Raw genomic sequence first — 22,056 nt, forward strand, 5'->3', positions numbered from 1 at the left:
CCCTAAGCAATAAACCGGATTTGTGTAAGCCTTGTAAAAAGGCTGTGTGGGACAATGAGGAGGAGAGAGCAGTAACAGGATTGCATGGCCTACAGGTCCAACAAGATAGGTCCCAGGTAGGGAGGAAAAATCAGGGCCTCCAAGAAATTTTCTATAAATTTAATATTGTTGTTGGCATTATTCTTCACTGTTTTGTCTTTCTGCCTCTACCCTTCCCACAGCAGGAGCATTCCCATGTAATCTGAGCTCTTATTACATGATTTGCAGATGTACAGTCTAGGAAAGGAATCTCTGATCAAAGACACTCAGACACTCCTACGTGAGAAATTTTCAAAGAATGATAGAATTGCCAGAATAGATAAAGGAGAAAAGATGTTGTTATGGTTACCACTGGATCCCAGACAAATAAAACTAACAAATTTACCATTTGTATCTTGCCCCAACAGTTTCAGCCATTTAAAAATATAGATAAATAAACTTATACAATGTTTTTCGATAAAGATTAAATTCCAAAATATGTTAGGTAAGTCTGTTAGCCTGTACTGTATGTAAGAGGACGTATATTTCAAAAAAATCCAGTGCTTTCTTATCAACTGGATTTGATTACTTCAAATGTTACTGAGGTGAAATGCTTCTTTAAATTATTTTTTCATCATATTTGCTAAAGTAAGGAAAAAGATTGTAGAATATAATAACAAAGTTGACTAAAATTTTAGTTCTGTCTCAATACTCAAAAAACCATTTACATTTTAGACATGATTCTATCTTTATGTTCCTTAAATTATTGAGACCACACTCAATCTTGAAAATAAAGTCACTTTATTTTCTAGATTGAAAATCCTATATTTTATATTTCTATTTTCTATATTTTCCCCTGAACAAAGCATCTGCATTAAGACATTGTAAATTTTTTGTGAACATTTCCTTTCTTTTATCATTTTGTTCCAGAGTTTTCCCTTCCTTTTTCCGGGTCCTGCTTGTGGCTCACTTGAGATTATGGTGCTTCTCAGGGGGTCAAAAACAGTTTGATTAATTAATTTTCATACCTTACCTACATAAGACCTGCAGGCTGTGGGGGAAAATAGGAAGTAATATAGGAAATATTAAGTATAATATAACAAAGTTAGTGTCTGGTAAGGAGTCAGAGTGGTGCAGGACTGGGAACAGGTGTATATATGCTGTCAGGGAGGGCAAGTCAGCCAGATGGAGGCTTTGAGCAGTCAGCTGGGCATCCTAAGCCTTCCAGGTCTATACTGCTTTGCAGGCATTTTGACATGACATGTTCCATGAAATTCTGCTTTAATTAATCAAAAAGCCAGATAAGACCATGTGAGCAGAAAGGTATGTGGAACAGCTTTTTCTTTCTGGTTCATGAGTAGGATGAAGTCAAATTTAAGTTAGCTGGAAACGTTTATATTTGTGAAAAAAGTTATTTACCAAATCATATATTCAAGTGATTTTGCAGGTAAACAAAAGCTCATTCTTTCTTTACTCTGAACCAGACAGAGGTGTGCTCACCCAATCTAAAAGCCATGAAGGTGTGGTTATTACAGGATTTTGCTCAAGATAAGAAATAATCTGAGTGTCATGCTAACCACAGCAACATGTGTCGAAATTACCTGGTTGGTTCTCACCAATGATGAAATGATCTGGGGTCTTCCTGCAAAAGACTGTACAAATGTGCCCTTAATTAGGACGTTGTGGGGATTTTCCTTTCTTTTCAAATTATTTTTATTCTCCTAAGTAATAAAATGTAAATATTATAGAAAATATTTTTTGAAAAGCATTAAAAATTTACATACACAAAGTATTGTCTTGGTTTTAACTGTAAATGGCACTTCATGAAATATTTCTGTATCTTTCCTGTTAATACTTGTCTCTAGTAGTCTCTAGTAAATTTTAAAGGTATTATCTCAATAATCAATTTCATTATGTTTGTTATAATCATAGTAATGTTTTATAAAAGGATGACAACATTTTATTAGTTCATAACAATCTCCAATGGAGGTGCAAATTTTGTATTCCTTCCTGGATTTTCTCCAAACTGAAGATACAAGAATAGAGCTTTTAAAATCATGTTTCAGCAAGGCTCACAGTCTTAGCTAGGTAGCTTATATTGCAAGTTTTCCAGTTTAAATAATGAAGCTCTTAGGTGAAACATCAATCACAATTCAAAATTCTTGCCTTATGTTTTGGGGAAAAGCTATAAATTTCATATGCTTTTACACCAGAGGCAGATTTTTTTTGTACATACTTAAAATATTGTTCACAGTTTTTGAGGGGGAATCTGTAAATTGAAGAATTTTTTAATGGGTAAAGGTTTTCGTTATATGCATTTCACATAATTCTGTTGATTTTACAGTTCAGGTCATCACAGTTCTTATACAAAGATGTAATGTATGTCATGTTGAATTAACTCTGGAATATATTTTGAGTAGGGCTGTGGTGTGTATAGCCCTTTCAATTCTAATTCTTTGTAGGAGATATTCACAGTTTCATCTTTACTATTTTAACCCCTTCCAACTAAAATGTGAAAAATTTAAAGCGAGATTGAAAATACGCTGCATTGTTGCCCATGTCATGGAGGAAAACAGAAAAATCGCTACATTCAGCTAGACAAGCCCTTCATTATTTGTGCAAATCACATATGATGAACTCAAAAAGCATATAAATATATCTAAAACTCATCCTGACCTTATGTGGAAATCCTTTATTTGGGGGAAGAAAGCAAAAATCAACAAAATTATTTTTTGTGCAATTTCTTTTATATATCTGTGTCTAGCTTTGCTTCCACTAAAATTAGTTGCAAAATTTTATGGTGTTTTTTTTTGGTTTGTTTTTTTTTTTTTGATGGGTCAAAGAACAAAAATTGGAGTGCAAATATTCTGAGAGTAAGACTATTGCTTGTACTGCATCTGCTTAACTTTGCCGAGTTTAATTCTTCTGTAAAGAACTGAAATGATACAGGAACAATTTAAACTTCAGAATTTTTAGGAAAATGTGGTCTTTGGAAAACTATCCTAGTTCTGGTAGCTACCTCTGTATTCGACATAGTGCATAAATCACCTCAAGAAACAAAAGGTTATTACAATTACCAATCAGTGAGTTTTCATTCCATTTTCTTTTTTTTTTTTTCCAATAGGGTGGAGTGAATGGTTTGACTGGAGAACTGGAATTTGCAGAAAATGGAGGGAATCCCAATGTGCATTTTGAAATTTTGGGGACAAATTATGGAGAAGATCTTGGCAGAGGAATCCGCAAGGTGAGGTTACATATATTCAAACAAGAGATTATTTTTACTGATTTTTCTTTAAATCCTCTCTTGTGTTCCATGCTAATAGAAAAGCATTTGGTGGCAGATAACATGGTGTTGTGTATAAGTAGAGGAGTAAGAAACTGGAGAAAAGCCTTGAACTTCGAATTACCTGTCTATTTTATTATTTCAGAGGCCTTGGAGTGGGTTGTGTTGATCAAGATGTCATTTGTAATGTCTTGAGCTGCTGGTTGAATGTCCCAAAAGACCCGTGAAAGCTGTTGTTTTGTAACTCTTGGAACCCATATACAATATAGTGAATTTTACATTGAATTGTGTTTAGAGCACCCAGATTGGTCTCAGATACTTCTGGTCAAAGTTAGTTCCTGCACCTGTTACAAAAATGAAATTCATGGGCATGGAAAGAGAAAATCTGTTGCAGCATAGATAAAATTTCTGTGGTCTCTTCATTAAATAAGTGCGTGGTGTTTTAGCAGGAATTAACTTTTATAGAAAAAGGTAACGTTGTGTATTCAGCTGCCAGACACAGTCCAAATGCTCGGACTCAGATTATTACAGGGAATGGCATACATCTCCAGCAAAATTACACTTTCTTGGTGTTTGAGTTTTCCCAATCTAAAACTAAATTTAAGTCCTGTGTAATAAATTATGGAAATTATGGAAACAGGTCTCTATTTGCAGTGCATATCCTTAACTTTGAACAACCTCTCATTGATATGGCAAAAATCATATGGTACTTCACAGGTAAATAAAAGACTAAGAGGATTTTCCAAGAACAACTTTCCTTCAAAGACAGACTTCCTGAAAAATACCGAGATGTCTTCATTTAGTGTATCAGATCATACTGGGTTTTGTATGTGAGGAACCTGAAGTGATTGTCTGAAAGCAAATTGGTAGAGTTTACTTAATATTTGTAAACTGATTCCACGTGTCAGTGTCACTATATGATGAAATACATCATTTGTCTGCATACCTTCTGAAGTAACAGATAAGTGCTGTGAAGGAAGGAACAGATAAATAAGAAGTCTAAAGCGTCTCGAAACTGAAATTTCTTCTCTGCTATTCATTGGAATTGTTATTCTGTTCCTGCTGTTTCATCTCTTGTCAATACTCTAATGGACACACGTGCCCATAATTATGTCACCTTGAGCAGAGACCCTGACAGATGCTTGGAAACTACACAGAACTGGATCTTGTTGACATTTGGAGGTACTTCATAAAATCTTTAGGAGACCAGAATGTTGGATAAGTCCTTATTCCCTTACGTATAAGTTCTGCTTGTTTCGACATATTTTGACTTTATTTTCCATGCTATGCATTGAGGCGCTATTTATTGGTTGACTTTGCCTGGCGTTTTTTTTACTTCAGGCTTGTCTGGGTGAATGTCTGAGTGAAGCACTCAATTATTTTCTTCCATTACTAAAAATATAGAAGAGAAAGAGAGACTCACAGAAAGGTCTTGGAAATATAGAAGTACAAGAAGGCTTCCTAGCTTTTCTAACTCTTTTCTGATGGTATAATTTAGAATTGTAGTGCTAATTTAAGCTATGGTACAGTTCGCTTTTAAAAAATATATTAATGACCATGGGCACACGTAAGTTGTGCAAAACAATGGGATAGTAGAAACCTTCTTCGTTTACTCTTTGCGGTCGTTCAAGGACAAAGACACATTCACTGTCTTTGTAAGGAAATAGATTTGAAGTTGGTCAAAGAGAATAGAGCTTTGCACTCAAGATTCTCAAGAGTTCAAATCCTGCTTGAAGTCAGTTCTTGTGTTCTGCAGTCATTTATACTTCTGCAAAGTTCACTTGTATTCATAAGTGAATATTCCTAGGATTCAAAAAAGCAAATAGTTTAGGATACACCAAGAATTCATGTTTATGTTTGCTTTATTTGGACAAATTAAGCCATGTATCTAGGAGAAACTGTCTTCAAGTCCCTTCCTTCAACTTTCATGGTCTAAGATCATACCTGGAAAGCAGTGGCAGAGTTCATGTGAAAGTTCATTGTGTAGGGCTCCATCATCTAGTGACGAATTAGCAAATTCACAAGTAGGATTTGCCTGAAATAGAAATTTTGCCCCATTATGACTGTAAATGTTATCCGTCACCTTGCAGACCATGGATTGCGTAGTCTATACTTGTTGCCAGAGTCAGGTACTTGGAGTAATACATTCAGATTGCTGCCAGATACTGATTTTATTGACACCACTGGTATTATGGTCCCTAAGGAACTGAAGAAAAACTCTTGCTATTGCACTACATTGCACATGTGCAGATGTAGTTATATTCAGTGGGAGACACGGATGTATTTCTGACATTTCTGTGTTGGCATTTGTCTGTTGGTATTTGACATTTGAGTATGTATTCTTTGACATTTAAATTTCAGTGCAATACTTTTATCTGTACTGTTGAAATAAAAGCTGCCATTCCTGTGAATAACCGTACAACAAACAACTGAACAAAAAGGAGTTGATAGCTCAGGGTACTGTCTTAAATCTTAGTGGTGTAGAAAACAGCACTGCAGAAATAAAGTGGTTCTCATGTTTCTTTCAGTGCTCCTTGTAATTCAGAATGGGCTTGTCCTCAAAGGCTCTGTGCTAAACCATTTGAAGTTTAGAGGACTTTATTCCTGCTCCCACACTGGTTTTGCTACGACGTGTGGACATTTGAAGATGTCGTGCATTTTGCTCTGCCTCCATATCCCTATTAGCATACACCCACCTCCTGTATGTTTCCCTTCTCTTCTAAAGATGTTTTAGGTTGTTTCCTCCCAGTGGAGGAGTAAGATGCCATACCAGACTCTCACATCAATTACTCTCTGCAGCAGGATGTTCATGCCAAGGCTGTCTTTGCATTCTGGACACCTAGTGATGCCTTGGAGAAAGGATAAATCCATGAGCATGCAGAAAAACAGGTAGCCTGAGTGGGGCACCTGGGTTACCCCGGACACTTTGAGCCCTCTGCATTTTTCCATTAGGATTGTATGTTTCAGTCCTAGCTCATTTTGATTTGATTGTCTTTAGGAGGAAATGTTATCTGTTTTAATCCGAGGGACATCTGTAGCACAAAGCATTTCATGTGAACAGAGTTGAAGGCCTCTGGCCTTAATACCTTGCAGATGCATTGTTCCTCTCTACTTCTGCCAGCGCAAATGGCAGGACATTCCCTGTGGAGTCAATGCATACAGGTTTTTATTTCCCAGATTATTAAGGGTTATGTGCAACATTCCATAGTTGTGCTATTTGTTCAGAGTTGGGAAAGCTGTTTTGCATTTTTTGCTGTCACTCTGGTAAAATAATTGCTACTTCCACTTTGTCTGAAAACACTGGTTGATCATGGTACTGGCATGTCTTTGTAATGTGCTATATAAATTTTTTCTTACATTTGCATCAGGGAACAACATATGTTCCAAGCATATATTTTCATCTTCAGGAAGATGCTGTCTCTTTTTATAAAGTTAAAACTTATTTTTTGCATCCTTTATCTCTTAGTCCCTTTTGTTTCATTAGGTAAAAAGAGATGTTATACAGCTCTTCTGACACTTATTAACACCGTTTAATAACCTCATAAGCTCATAAGCTCATAAAGTATTTCTTTCTTGGTTAGCTTCTTGGTCAGCTGCTTGAGGTAAATTATGGGTTCACGTGTTCCCTTTGTGATCATGATCAAAGGTAGAGCTGTGAAATGTGGTTTTCAAGATGTATATGTATCAGCACTTGGTACTTTAAGCTATCATCCGTGTAGCTGTTTCTAAAGGCTGGCAAGCAATTCATGATGTGACTGAAAGATATCCTTGCAATTTACAGAGACATTATTGATGGTGTAGTTTCTAGTGAGTTGAAAATAAGCGTTGCTGTATCTGACTGCCTTGACTCTAGTGTTGATGGAAAAGATGGACCTGGCACAGTACTAACATGATACTCTTTCTAAAGCAACTTTAAATACATAATCAGCTTGCTAGAAATGAAGTAAACTACTTAGTACTAAAGATGAAGAGGCAATTAAATACCTTGGTGAACTGAGACCTGCTGTTCCTGTTCAGCACAGTGCTTATATTGTGCTGTAAGCCTGCTGAAGAGTACCATTTCCTTCCTTCATTTAGTGCTATGCAATAGATTAAGATACAGTGACTGATTCTTTACTTTCTCGTAGCTTCTGTAAATCTTTTGTCAAATTTCAGTGAAATTTAATTTGGCTGCAAAGTGTTGGGGATTTGCATGTTATCACAATAAAACTAGTGTTAATAGAGAACTGTGCTTTACTTGAAATGTACTTCTGTTTAGCTTAAAAGTCAAACTAATATGTATTCAAGTCTAATGGAAAATGAAAAAAGTCTCCATCCATAATTGTATTCTTGAATTTTAAAAAATGTAAAAGTCCTAAAGAAATACCCTCTCTGCTTTTGAATGGACCATTTTCTTTTAAAATCTGAGGCTGCAGAAAGACAGTTGGACTCAAAGTAATCAATAGTGTACCATCTGGAGAATTTGTCAGGTTTTGGACTCTGTGATCCAGATGGGGGGGAGTGAAATCTAAGTCCTGGTGCTGTGCTGTCCAGCTGCCTGCCCTGACCCTGGGCTCTTTGTCTGAATGAGTGATTATTTCGTTGTTCACAAATGCAAAGTAAAGAAGCCAGAGATGAATTTGGTGGATGCTGCCCCAGGAATGTGGAAGACCAAGGTTAAAGTCCTCCTTCTATTGATCACTGATAAGTGCACAGCAGAGCTGTTGCTACTACAGTCAGTGTTATGAGCAACCCGTTCTCCTTGAATTCTTCACTTGTGGAGCAGGATATCCACCAGGAATACAGGAGAGACAGGATCCAGGTGTATGAATAAAATGACACAGACTAATGGCCACAAAGCCAAGGCAAGCATAGTGCAATAGAGACGTATTATCCCACCAATTTCTTGTTAGCAGCACAGTCAGACATGTCTGCTGAGCTCCAGTGGTTTAGCCATTTGAGCATAGCAGTACCTCTTGTAAAAAGTAAAATTATTTTAGGCTGTAAGACAAATGGGTGTCCAGATTTTCCAGTTTAGAATAATAAGGTTAAGTGTCTTTGTTAAAATTCAACTCAAATAAAGATACAGGTTTATCCAGTTTCCAGCACACAGGTTGGAGGGCTCTTAGCAGTGACATTTACAGAGCTACAGGAGGAATTTGAACCCAAAAAAATCTTTCAAGCCTCTGAGTAACTGCAGCCCTCTGGAGTGAAGAGGGGCTTGCTCCTGCATTGGGAACAGTGTGGAGACAAAGGGAAAATGCAGGGTGGCAGAAGAGGAGGAAGGAAACTCTGGGGAGAAGAATTGATGTCAAACAGAAATTCCCCTTGGGACCTTGATCCTCTGTAGTATTTTTGTTCACAGTTTTATCAGGGATGAGCCCATCTCCCTTTTGCTCAGAATATCCATTCCTGTCAAAACTAATAAGAATATTCTTACTGAAAAATGTTTTCAGTGCATTGGGAACTGCCAATTTTGACTGATTGCTTTCATCAGAGACACATCTTTTTTATGCACTTTAAATTATATAGTTTCATGGGTTTTATTAATTTTGGTTCATCAGGAAAAGAGGTTACATTTTACCCATCTCCTGTAGAAAATATAGTTGTCTTGACAGCAAAGAACAGGAGAAATATTTTCCACTTTCAAACTCATGTTTTTTATTTCCTTTAGTATTTTGTTATGACAATGAAAACTTTAGAAAGATCAGTCAAAAATTATTAATAATTTAAAAAAAAAAAAGCTGGAAATTATATCAGTAGCTCCTATTTTCTGTTGATGCTGCCAGGCAACTGCCTAACCACAGAGGCTCCTGTGTCATTATTCTATGCTTCAAAATGGGCGTAAGAGCAAAGAAAGATACACAACTTCATTCCTTTCTTTTTTCAGCAGAGATTTTCTGAAAACATTTGAGTAACAGAAAGAGCATGGTGTTTTTTAATATCTACACTGGGAAAAAAAATTTGGATTTGCATGTTGGTCATGTTTATGTAACATGCAACACTTGATTTGTGTCCATTAAATATTTTTCCTCATTATTGGGTTCCTCTCTTCCTCTTGAATGGTTTGCAGTTTGCTCAGGTCAACTGGGCTAAGGGATTAGATCATTTTTGTTTTTACGAACTTTATATCAGCAAAACCCTTTGCAGTTTTCAGTATGATTGGTTGGGCTGCTTTTGAAATACCTTTACTATGGTTATATGGCTTTTTCTTCCGCTTGAGTAGCTGTGAAAGCCTTCTGGTGAACATGGATCTTCAGAACTGGCTGGCAAGTTGTGAATTTTTATCCTCAAGTGCTTCAGCTGAGCAAATTAGCTTTGTAACTCACTTCAAAGATCTGAAGTGCCTGGGAACTTTGAAGTGCCTCAAAACTGACATTTTGAATAATGTCAGAAGGAACTGTGTATGATTTAAGAATGGACTTAATGCTTCATTGACCTCTCAGGCAGTAATGCTTCTATGCGATTTTGGAAATCCCATTAGGGACTTCTCTTCACCTTTAAGAAAGTACTCAGTGGGTGCTGCTTCAAGAATGTAGTTCATCATCCTTGAAATTAATAGGATAAAACACTTTCCTCGTCTTGGAATTACTTGTTTTAAGGTGGAGAGTATCAGTGAATTATAGGTACCTTTCAGAATTCAAGTTTTCAGTGCTTCTCTTTTGCTCTTTATAGCTGGCTTGTTTTCAATCAAGGCTATCATCTGATGAAGATTGCTTCATTTCACAGCTACTTCTACCTGGAACAAACATACATTTTCCAGAAGTAGGACTAAGTAATAAATGTGTTTAACCCTCCATTAATCCAAAAGAGCAGAGGGCAAGGGGGTGTTGGTAATTAATCATGTGAAGAGGGAAATAGTAACTACACCTTCAGGAAATTAAATATTTCCATCCAAATTTGGATGCAAATTGGGTGTTCTAGTCAAAAATTCTTAGTAATTGGAAAACCATGTAGACAGGAGAGATGAATGGTAAAAACTGGAACTGCTTCTTTAGACAGGAAGTATGAAGAGACAGTAGTATGGAATGGGTCATTTAGTTTTTGCTTTTGATGGTGGTGAAGGATATTGTTCGGTTTCCAGAATTAAGGGCTCGGCTCACTGCACAGCCTTGGGAGGGCTGATACCCATCTAAGTTTTATAATGCAGATTTTAGTCCATAACACATGGAGGTAGGTCTACACAGATTTAGAATCATAGAATCATTTAGGTTGGAAAAGACCCTTAAGCTCATGAAGTCCAATGCCAAGCCCACCACTATTCCATGTCTCTAAGCAGCACACTTTTTGAACACATCCAGTGATGGTGACTCCAACATCCCTGGGCAGCCTTTTCCAGTGCTTCATCACCCTTTCAGTGAAGGAAGCCCCATTTTGCTACAGCCTCCTTGCAGACAGTGTAGAGAGTGACAAGGTGCCCCTGAACCTCCTTTCCCCCAGGCTAAACACCCTCTGCTCCTCGTAAGACTTGTGCTCCAGACCCTTCACCAGCTTTGTTGTCTGTCTCTGGTTACGCTCCTCCACCCTAATGTCTTTCTTGTAGTGAGAGGCCAAGACTGAACCCAGGATTCAAGGTGCAGCCTCACTGTTGCTGATCACTACTTTGGTTCTGCTGGCCCAGTATTGCTAATACAGGCCAGGATGCTCTTTGCCTGCTTGGCAACCTGGGCCATTTCACAGGATTTGATAAATTGCCTTTTTCTTCAAGAACCACAAGCCAAGACTGACACAATTATAAGGCCTGGTATGTCCTGCCAAAAATGTCTCCCCATTATAATAAATCATAGAATTGTACAACAGCCCAGGTTGGGCTTCAAAGATCATCTGGTCCAACCTTTCAATAAATTGTTTCTAATTTGCATATTTTGTGAAGGGCTTCTCCTTGAAGGCTGTGTGGTTTTGTAGGCTGATAAATGTTGGATGAGCCCTTGTGGTATATCTGAAAGGCCTGGAATGGTCATATTAATCAAAACTTTGCTGATACAAGTTTTAAAGTAGGCAGAACTACCTTCCTTAGCAGTAAGATCTCTCTGTTCCAAGTTAGCCTATTAGCAGAAAAATATGAAAACGTTTCTTTTTAGACACAGAATATTCATGAGTGTCATAGAATCAACCGGGTTGGAAAAGACCTCTGAGATCATCAAGTCCAACCCTTGATCCAACACTACCGTGGTTACTAGACCACGGCACTAAGTACCACATCCAGTCTCATCCTAAAAACCTCCAGGGATAGTGAATCCACCACCTCCCTTGGCAGCCCATTCCAGAGTCTGCTTACTCTCTCTGTAAAAACTTTCTTCCTATTATCTAACCCAGAACTCCTCTGGCAGAGCTTAAGACTGTACCCTTTTGTCCTGCTGCTGATTGCCTGGGAGAAGAGACCAATCCCCACCTGGCTACAGTCTCCTTTCAGGTAGTTGTAGAGAGTGATGAGGTGTCCCTTGAGCCTCCTCTTCTCTAGGCTAAACAGCCCCAGGTCCCTCAGCTTCTTCTCTCACAGGATTTGTGCTTGAATCCCTTCACCAACCTTGTTGCTCTTTTCTGAACCTGGTCTAGAGACAAATGCTGATTTGGTTTTTTTGTTTACTTGTTTGTGGGGTTGTTTTTTTGGAGGGAATGGGGTTTCTTATGCATTTAGGGTGTGCTGGGGGATTTTTTTTGTTGGTTTTTGTTTGTTTGTTTGTTTTGTGGAAAGGAGATATTTCATTGAGCATGATGCTGAATGATACTTCGTTGACAGTAGAAGGCACTATTTTCCTGCAGTGGGGTAAACAGTTGGGGTAAACCAACGACCTTTGGCTCTGTGGCTGTAAAATATTCAGTATCATTTTCTACTGAAAGTGGGAGAACCCAAACACATTTAATCCCTTTAGTCCTTCCTTCACAGACTGTGGGATTTAGAGGAACTAGGCAAGTAATTGTAGATTTCCACTGAGAACACCTGCTCTATATCTATGTATCTATATATATAGCTATGTAATATCTACAACCCTCTACCTCCACAGCCATGGGAGAAGATTTACAGTGGACACAAATGTGAAAACAACCATGAAGCTGCTAAAAACTTCCAAATCCATCAGAAGAACGTAGATGTCTATAAGCAAGTGTCAGAAAAGGTTATGTTAGCAAAGAGTCAAGGGTCAGCTCTTGCCTGATGAGAGGAGAGCGGTGACCACCAGAAAGAGCAGCTTGAGTGGATGGGAAGTCTCATCTTTGGGTTGAAATACAAAACGCAGTTGGGTGCAATGCATAGCTAAAGAGATAGGGGAGAAATGATGTGTTGAACTGTGGAAATTGCATTCCACTCTTAGCACAACACAGCTGAAAGTACAATAAATCTTTGTTTGTTGTGCTGTTTTTAAGACTGATAAGAAACAAATAGCGATATTTCAGAAGACAAAGAGAAGCATCCATTTGGTTTCAAACTGGATGCTGTATCATGTTCATAACTTACTATGGTTTCCTACTAAATAGCTCATGTATTTCAAAATGTGGCAGAGTTCACCATGCATAAGTTGTCATTTGTAAAGTAAAATTTTTCAGTTAAATTTTCTTATCTGCCAAAAGAACGTCAGGAGGAGAACCGATGTGTCATTTTGGCTCAATATTGCATTTATGGAAATGCTGAGATATGTTTTCCATAAAGGGGTTATAGCTGTATCCTGCAATTAAAAGAATATTAAAAGTGATTTCCAGAGATAAAAAGTTAGCTCAGTGTAATTGGTTAGGGACACCTCTTTGTACCTTTTGAGTTCTTTACAAATACTAAAGATGAGGATGGTGAAGCTTTCGATGACTTCATAATATTTATAATTCTTTCTCAGTGTTGAAAGGTTTTTATGATTCAGCCTTAAAATTACAGTGCTCAGATTTTTACCTGTTCTAAGTTATGATATAATGCCTTAATCAAAGGGTAAGTTACAATAGAATTTAATAATAAATATTCCTGTCATGGTTTATCCCTGCTTTAAAATGCACAGAAGGAGTAATAGAAAATGTGAAATGTATGAAATCGCAAATACTTTACATTTTCATTTTGACAAACAGGATTAATTTCATTTGATAGTTTTTTTTTTAAATTAAGCTTATGAGGAAATTGTAAGCACTAACAAGGTTTATGAAACTCCTTTGATTAGAAGTAAATGAGGGAAAACACGTTTTAAGGAATTTGGCAAAGTATGTCTGGCACCTGTGGCAAATGTCAGTTTTAAAATAATGTCATCATTACTTCCAGCATTACTTCTCTCAATTTCTCAAAAGCTATGCAAAATATTACAGGCATTTCTTCCTGAAGTGTAGTAGTGGATAGGATATTCATCTTGTGCAAACAGAAAAGGATAGCATCGAATAAATGGCAGATGATCTTCTGTTGAAATTTGACCTCAAATAATTTTGGTCATGTATGTAAATAATTTTTCAATTGGTTTAGAAAAATGTAGCATCGATGAGTTTAATAATAAATTGAAGCTGATAAAATTTCAATTTAAAATAATAACTTTAACATATTTGCAGACAGCAGAAACATACTTTGAGAGTAAAATACATGGTACAAGAAATGGAGTCTCCCTTAAACCACTAGAAATAAAGCCCCTTGTTTTTTTCATGGACTTATCTGACATTTTTGCCTAGGAAAGATGGATGAAGAAGCCAAAAAAAAACCCCAGAGATTAGGAGCCAAGCCATTGCTGAAATAGGAAATACAGGTTGTGGCCCTTCTCTGTTTCACAGTGATTATAGGGCCATTGCAGATGTTGCCAGAGTCCTCTCTTCCTATTACTGCCATACCTGCCCTCCTGTGCCAGTCATGCTACCCTTCATGTGTATTACTTTTAGCGGTTTTATGTGCTTCCAATTCCTCCTTTTCCTCTTTGTATTTCTTCTGTCTTGTCTTTACTTCCTTATGGTGTCTGCTGAAGTTTAGCTCTAGTCTCATTTTGCTGCATTTTCCTGGCCCATGCTCAACCAGTCTGCTTCTGAACTTATTAGTCTGAAATGCTGGATTTGATTGGGGGGGGGGGGGGGAGTATTTGTTTGTTTTAAAGGCATTTCTGTAATAAATGGTGCATTTGTAGCTCATAAAAGTCTGATTTAAAGTATGCCTTCTAATGAAGTGCCTTAATAATGAGCTTTTTATGCGTTTTTTAATGCACTATGACGTTTCTACACACATCTGCTGATTTTGAATTATAAAATTATTGCCTTTAAAAATAATATATTTTATTGAAACCTTGATGTTTTGTATCAGTTTAGCTCTAAAATGTTACAGTATTCTAAACATTAGTATTCTGAATTAGTACTCAGGTACTCTTAGCTTTCTAAGTTTGTTAACTACTGATAAAAATGTGATTTCCCTGTTGAATGTGCATGTCTGAGATCTCATTAGTCAGTTTATTTTTAAGATGTGTATTATATTACTTGAGACAAATATTTGACATAAACATAAAGTAAGAAAATAAGTATTTTAATTAAGATCTGCTTAAATATCCATGATTAAACCACACTTACCACCCACTGAAACAGTGTCAATTAATGTTGTCTTTTAAAAATATCTATTAAAAATATCTATTAACTACTTAAAGGGAGTATCAGTCCCACTCATGCCACACTGGTTAAACAATGTTATAAACTCTTTCTCCTATCTTGTCTTGCATTCCCTGGACCAGCCATCCAGGCCTGCTGGTATGGATATGTTTCTTGCTGCCTCATTCCTTTTTTTCCCCCACAGATGACAAGTTCTGCTTCTGACGCTGGAGCCTGCTTTACTTGCAAACTGCGTCACAAGTCAAGTTTCATTAGCAAAAGATAACACCTGAGAATGTCTATGCTTTGCTGCAGGGATGTAGGCAATGGCATAAAATGTAGGAAAAGTTCATTTGCACACCAGAAAATCTGCTGAGAAAAGGCAACAGGAGGGGTAGGCCAAGCTTTGCATTAGAGAGTAGTTCCAGTTCACTGTCAGAGCAGTTTTGTTGACATGTTGGATTTTAGGTAGTGGTGGGGATTGACGGGTGTAATTCCACAAAGTTTATTCCAGAAGGGGAGACTACAATCTGGAAAACAAAGTGCCACATGAATAGAATTTTATGTTATTTCTGTGACAGTCTGTTATCAAGGAATAGATAAGGTGGACTCTCTGTTCTATGATGGTAATGATATATAGAAATATTTTATGCAAAGCTCAGTCTCCAGTACTTGGATTGTTAATTGCATCTGGTTGCTAGCAGAAAGATTTTGAAGTACAGCCTTGAGTCAGTATAGACTAAGGTAAATTGTATTTCCACTATCTTTTGTGATCTATTTGTTCACAAATTACGTTTTCAAATACATTTAAAGGACTGGAATAATTCACGGCTAGTTTGGTCTACAGTAAAGTTATAATGAGTCTCTTGATATGCTTGATTCTGGATAGTTGAATTGATTCCTCTGTTTGGCCTTGGGGCTTGTCATACACTTAAGCAGTATGTGAAAGTTATTGTCCTCTCTTGCTACTGCTGAAGACCTTACACCCTGCTTGCTTTTGGCTTTGCCGCCTATTGTGTCTGCAGGAAAGCAAATGTGACAAGACCATCCAAGTGATGGATATCTTCCCACATGAGAATATAATCTTTATGTGCTTTGTGACTGTAGGCCACCGGCGTATTGCATTAAACAAGGATTGATACGCTGAATACAAATACGTTTAGTATCAGTACATACTGAGGCATTTCAGTCCAAAGGGGAATGAATTTCACGTCAAACTGGTTTTGTGGTGAACATTTTTATGCTGCTTTTACTGTGGGGGGTGTGAGGGTGTCTATGTGGTGTGATGACAAACACGATAGGAACCATTAATAGGAAATTCTGATAAACTTTTTCTGATAGTGTACCACATCCCCCTTTCCTTAATACGTTTGGTATCTAACATCATACTCCACATTTATTACAGATCAATTTCTCCAAATGTGTTTTGGTTCCAGTTATATATTCCTTCTAAGCTCTTTTCTAACAGCTTTGTAACATTTAAATTGTCAGTCAGGCCATTAGTCATTAGAAACTGCTTTCTAGTTTGTTGTGACACTCTAGTACATTGAAGCAAATCTTTTCTGCAAGATAAAATTAAAATATTAACAAAGAAAATAGAGAATGTTATGATATCTTGTTAAAGAAATGTTTGTCCTCATCATTATTCTATTTTTTGTTATCTTATTCATTCCATTTGCCTTAGAAAATAAGAAAAAGCCCATATAAAAGTGTTTGGTGTATTTAAATTAATTTTAAAAGAGGGGCTTCACCCTGCTCTAAACCTTCAAAGACAATGGATAAAATCAAGTGGAAGTGTATTTCTCTCTCCCTCTTTTTCCTTCTCTCCTTTCTCCTGTCTATACCTTATAAAAAGTGCAAATAAAATCATATATAACCCTGTGCCAAACTGGACAGGTTCTGTCATCAGTGTGATTCTCCTAAATCCTGTTGAACATAAACCCCAAAGTCTTTCTATAGAAGACAAAATATTTTCCTCTGGATTAGATCTATCCATTGAAAAGATGTGAAAAAGAGAAAGGTGCTGACTTTTTGCTAACTATATTTTTTTAACTTTGGGGATAGCAGTAGCCTCAGAATTGCAAGAGGCCATTGACTTGAAGATGATGCAGGTCTTTGGAGACCAAAAATAGCAGACTTATGACATATTTTATTGAAAGGTTTTGGAGTAGGACAATTTAAGCTTCTCAACCTTAGGCAAAAAATAAAGGATATACTAACTTCTTTAAAAAAATCAATCACCCTGAACAGCATAGTAAAGCTGCTCACCTGTAAAAAGATCATTAAGATTTGAGAACAAAAGCAGCCCTTTAACTTGCCATTTTGCGTTTTGAAAGAATAGAAATTATGGGATAGAGCTAAGCGGTAAAGTCCTCACATTTTGGGGAAGTCAGTCAAAACTGAAAATAAAGCTTACACACTGCTGTGAACCTGGATTGTAGTAGAAGGCAGGTGTTTTTAATATTCTGCTTTGAAAAATCTGTTTGAAAGCAGAACAAAAAAATCTTATAAGGACTCATAGTTTTATCCAGAATCTCTATTTTTTCTAGTTCCAAACACAACAGTATACTTACTCAAGGGTGGGAGGATGTTAATTAAAAATAATACAGAATCAGCTGAATGCTCCACAGAATTTAAAATTAAATGTCTGCAGAGATTATTTGCTATCACACTTGCTATAAAGGTATATGTCTCTTGTATGGGATCTTCTAATTATTTGAGATATGTCACTGCCCTCTCTTGGTGAGAGTTAAAACTGGCCTCTTTCACAAAAGTTAACTAGAGAGCAAAGAGGATTTCTCCTTTGTTGCAAGTGGGGTTTTTTTGCTAGCAAATCATAGCCAGTTGGATATTATATATTAATTAAGCATCTATGAAGTTGTGAAGGCTGTTTCTTTCAGCTTGTTTGGGAGTGAGCTCACTGTTTTGATCTATGATGTGTGGACATAGGTGTGTCGGAACGTTTATTTATATATTCAACCTTATACAAAACATCACAGCAATATATCCTTTTCCATGATTGTATAGGAATATTTTTTAAAAAAAGCTTAAACAAAATCTGTGTGTCTTGTGAGCAGTGAAAATGTTAATGACATTTTAATTGCTTGTTGGAATAATATACTAGTCACTATTATGTTAACACCTATCAATTTTAGACAGCTAATTCAGGTGCCTGTGTCAACTAGTAATCTTCCTTTAAAACATGTAGAGGGAGGTGCTGCCCTAGAAGGCAGTTCAGATATGCAGAAGGTATCTGGGGATGTTTGCTAGTTAATTTCACAGTTTCATTTCAAAACTTATAAATATCTTTCCTCTTCCAAAGCTCTGTGAAAAGAAAATCAAGATTTGCAAGCTCCCTGAGTTACCCCTGAACTGATCCCTGGTATTTGGGAGAACCAGGAAGTCATACATGGAGCTGTAAACTGTGACTGATTTTCTAACCACATGCTATTATGAACAGTTTTGTAAAACTCATCACAAAAACATGAGCTTTGATTTCTATGCTATGATTAAATCTGATCAAATTAAATCAAGGAGTGTAGTTAAACTTCAGTCAATTCTGTGTTTTACTTCGAAGTAATCAAACAAATCCTTCAATGATAGCATTATCAGTTCAGAAAGGCTGGTAATTTATGCTGCAGGAGGGACTATAATTTAGAAATGCCAAAGATTTTGTAAATATAACTTACAACTACGAAAGGGATCTTTTTGTTGAGTTATGCTTTGCTATATATTTCAGGAGGTCTATGTTATGATAATATTTACAAAGAAGTAAATGGGCAAAAATAAACCAGTATGTCCTGTCTTTTGCCAAAATGTTTTTCCAAGCCAAAGAAGTAAAAGAAAATAGAGATGCGATACGTGTCCAGAGCCATGTAAGCAGTTTAGCATCTGTTCTGTTTCCAAAGCACAGGCATGCTTCTTTGTACTGAGAAATACTTAAAACACAAATTTGCTGTTATTGGTAGAGTAGCAAAATTATTAATCTATGTTGGATGGGTTTTTTATGCAGAACAGTGTCTTTTTCTGTACCAAATGCAAACTTGGCAAGTACCCCTGTCCCGAGCTGCTTGGTTTGAAAGGATAGAGGCGTAGACGTGTCAGTGGCAGAAAGTTTGAACTAACCAAGAGTGCAGCAACTTTCAAGGAAAATGCTGAAAGGGAGGTAAATTGTGATGGGAAGACAAGGAGAGCATGCTGAAGGGAAGGGACCTGCATGTTTACTACCCGAAGCCACTATCGCCCTCCAATTATCTCTTTGTTACAATGCAGGATATCTTCCAAGATTGGTTTTTTCCTTTCCTGTCTAGAATTCAGTTGGCAGCACCATAACCTGAGTTTTCACCAGAGGTTTGGTAGGACCTCTGCAGATCATCCAGCCTATTGTGTGCTGTCCTGCTTGTGATCTGCATCCATCAGTGGCCCTCTCTGAGCAATGAGGGGGGAGCAGTTGGACTTTTCTGGCATGCGGTAATATCAGCAGGTTTGACTTTATAATGAATGAAGGTCATTCTTTACATGAATTCTCTCAGCTTCCCAGCAGTTTAGCCAATCAATGTGTAAGGAGCTTCTGCAAATGTCACCTTGCAAACTGACTACACACTTCGGCAGGAAATTAGGAGGAGCAAAACCAGTTCAAGAATCAAGTTGAGAGATGATTATTAATTTTTTTGTCTGTGTCTTTACTGAAAGGGGAAACAATCATATCTCTTTCAACACAGCAGAAAAGAGGAATCATGACACGTTATAAAAATGCAATGTATTTGATGCAGCAATCTTGGTACACAGTGTTGTGAAGTGCCTCAGGGCTGCCACACAGTTCCTTGCCTTCTTTCTTATGTAGCTGGTATTTCAAGTCAGTCTAGTGGGATACGTCCCATCCTGTACTGCATTTTTGAAGGAGACAGACTCAGTCAGAATTCTCTACTGACTACTTCTGTATTAGTAGAAAGGCCAATGTTTTAACTTAAAAATAGAAATCTGGCTGGCTGATGCATTTCTCCATATAGTCCGTGTCTGGGATTTGACTAGTCTGGCCAATGGCCTCTTGAAGGTGAGTTTTAGACTGTCAACTGATGTAAATTAGGGACTTGAATGTAGGGGAAGCACAGAGGAGATCAAGGTGAGTGGTAGGGAGAAACCCTTCAAAAATATTGTGGAATGACAAGACACCTTTTCCTTTTTATTTTTAGTTTATGGTATGATTGGGTGATACAACAGCAAGGATATTAATTTTCATATGTCCCCATCAAAGAGGGAACAGAAGAGCTTGGAGGAAGAAACACCGTTTTGGGAGAAGTGTGGGAAGGGAATTTGCTGGCTTTCCAAGCTGTTTCTCTTGCTTTGATTTTGTTGTCCAAGTGTTCCAAGTTCACATGGTCAGTATGAAGTGCCAAAAGCTGATACAGATATGTGCTCTGTTCCCCTTAACAGTTAAAAGATCACTGTCCTGCTTTTCCTGCTGACTTCCTAATAAGTTGAAAAACTGAGAAGAAAAATTTATTTGTACCTTTTTGCCACTGCCCTCAGATTTCTCCCTGTGATTCAACTAATGAAAAGAATTCCCAATGGAGTGCCCGCTTGTAATTTTATTGTACTTATTTGTCTATCTGATTTATGTCAAAATAGCTACAGTGCTTTTAAATTGCACCCCTCTCTTGAAGCACAGAACACTAGGAAGAACTGGGATAGCTGAGAAAAAATTTTGACTGAGGTAAATTTCCTTTTCAGCTCATACAGAAGCTGATCACAATGTATGCACATATACATACGTACGTATAGGTGCATGCACACAAAAGCTGGTGACCTCACAGTTTTTCTATAAAGCCCTAGGCCACAAGAGCTCTCTGTGTGAAAATAGATTGCCTGGCCTCAAATACAGGATGTTCAGATGTCCTGAATGCCCCAAGGGTGAGATGGACTTCTGACTCCAGTTCTTTCTACCTATTTCTAAAGCCCTGAGGCTTTTCCCTCCTGGAGATCATACATCTTTTGGAAATCTCTGTTTCAGGGGATGCCTGAGTTCCTAGAAGGGATCACTTGCTTCAAGTCTACAAAAGACTCATGGTTTGCTTGTGGGCAGTAGCACACATTATTGGCCTTTCTTTGTTTTTTTTTCCTATCCTTGTCATTGAGTCCTCTTTAAATGGAAAGTCAGCTCATCTCCTCTCTTCCCAAGTGCCGATAGTAAATGCAGAGCATCGCCATCAACACTTTTTATAGCAATAATGAATATATTATGCCGAGACAGTTGTAGGAAATTGTGCCTGCGGTTTCACTTCTGAGATTAATAGCGTTACAGGGAGACATTTTATCTCTTGGTTTCTTTCTTAACCTACAACCCATTTGTCCTTACATTCTTAACTCTTAATACTTTTGTCATCATATTTTTTCCTTCTTTTTGCCCCTCCCTAACATGAGGATAGATAGACAAATTCAGGGAAGACATCTAGCTGTATTTTCTTCTTAATCTGACAAATGAATGAATCACTCACCAGACTTTTATCACTCTAACGTAAGTGTGTAATGAGCCAAGTGACTTGGATGGGGAATTAGAAGAGGGTCACTTGCCTTTTATTCTTGGGTTTAGGCTTTGATGGAGCAGTTCATTAGAGCTACCATGAGTCCTGACAACAGATTTTATGAGGAAAAAATTTTATTTTATGCTCTTGTGTCATGCTGCGGTCTCTGGTCATGATTGGGTATCACTTACTATGCTCATTTCTATCTTGCTTTGCGTTTGTTTTTTTCTGTCATGTAGTACTCCTTAATCTTTTCAAATTTTCTTCCTGATGTTTGAGCATTAGTGCATTTGTTAGACTGCATGTTTTCTGTTGCACATTGGATTGATTTTCCTATTGGCTTGAGTTATTCTTTGTGATAGATGTTCTTTGCTGTAAACTGATATTATCTTCCTGTGGGCTAGGTAGAATTCTTCTGCACACACACAAATATATACATACATATATACATATACTTTTTTTTTTTAAATTCCAACAAAACTAAATTATCTGCAGAAAATTCAGAAAAAATCCTTGAAACACCTAGATATGTTAGACTCCTTTTAGGTGTATATTTTCATGTGTGGCTCTGTTGGATGCTGGCATGGCTCTTTATGGTACTTTAGAAATGGTATGGTGATATATACACTAAACAATAAAGCGCACAGAGCCAAAATTCCCATTCTTTCTTGTGATAGGATATTTATATAACTAAAAAAATCACTAATTAAAAATAGAAAAACAAAGTATGTTAAT

General features: G+C 37.1%; 1 protein-coding gene across 1 annotated transcript in view; it reads left to right on the plus strand.

Moving 5' to 3' along the window:
* Positions 1–22,056, plus strand: part of GRID2 (glutamate ionotropic receptor delta type subunit 2) — a 558,809-nt gene that overhangs the window by 346,450 nt on the left and 190,303 nt on the right. Inside the window, exon 8 of the mRNA XM_027894516.1 lies at positions 3,143–3,262. Coding sequence (XP_027750317.1) covers positions 3,143–3,262 — 120 coding nt within the window. The remainder of the gene's footprint in view (positions 1–3,142; positions 3,263–22,056) is intronic.

Source organism: Empidonax traillii, unplaced genomic scaffold (genome assembly GCF_003031625.1).
Source record: "Empidonax traillii isolate 1590-97213 ecotype Southwest subspecies unplaced genomic scaffold, ASM303162v1 scaffold431:size823745, whole genome shotgun sequence".
In the NCBI taxonomy this organism is placed as follows: Eukaryota; Metazoa; Chordata; class Aves; order Passeriformes; family Tyrannidae; genus Empidonax; species Empidonax traillii.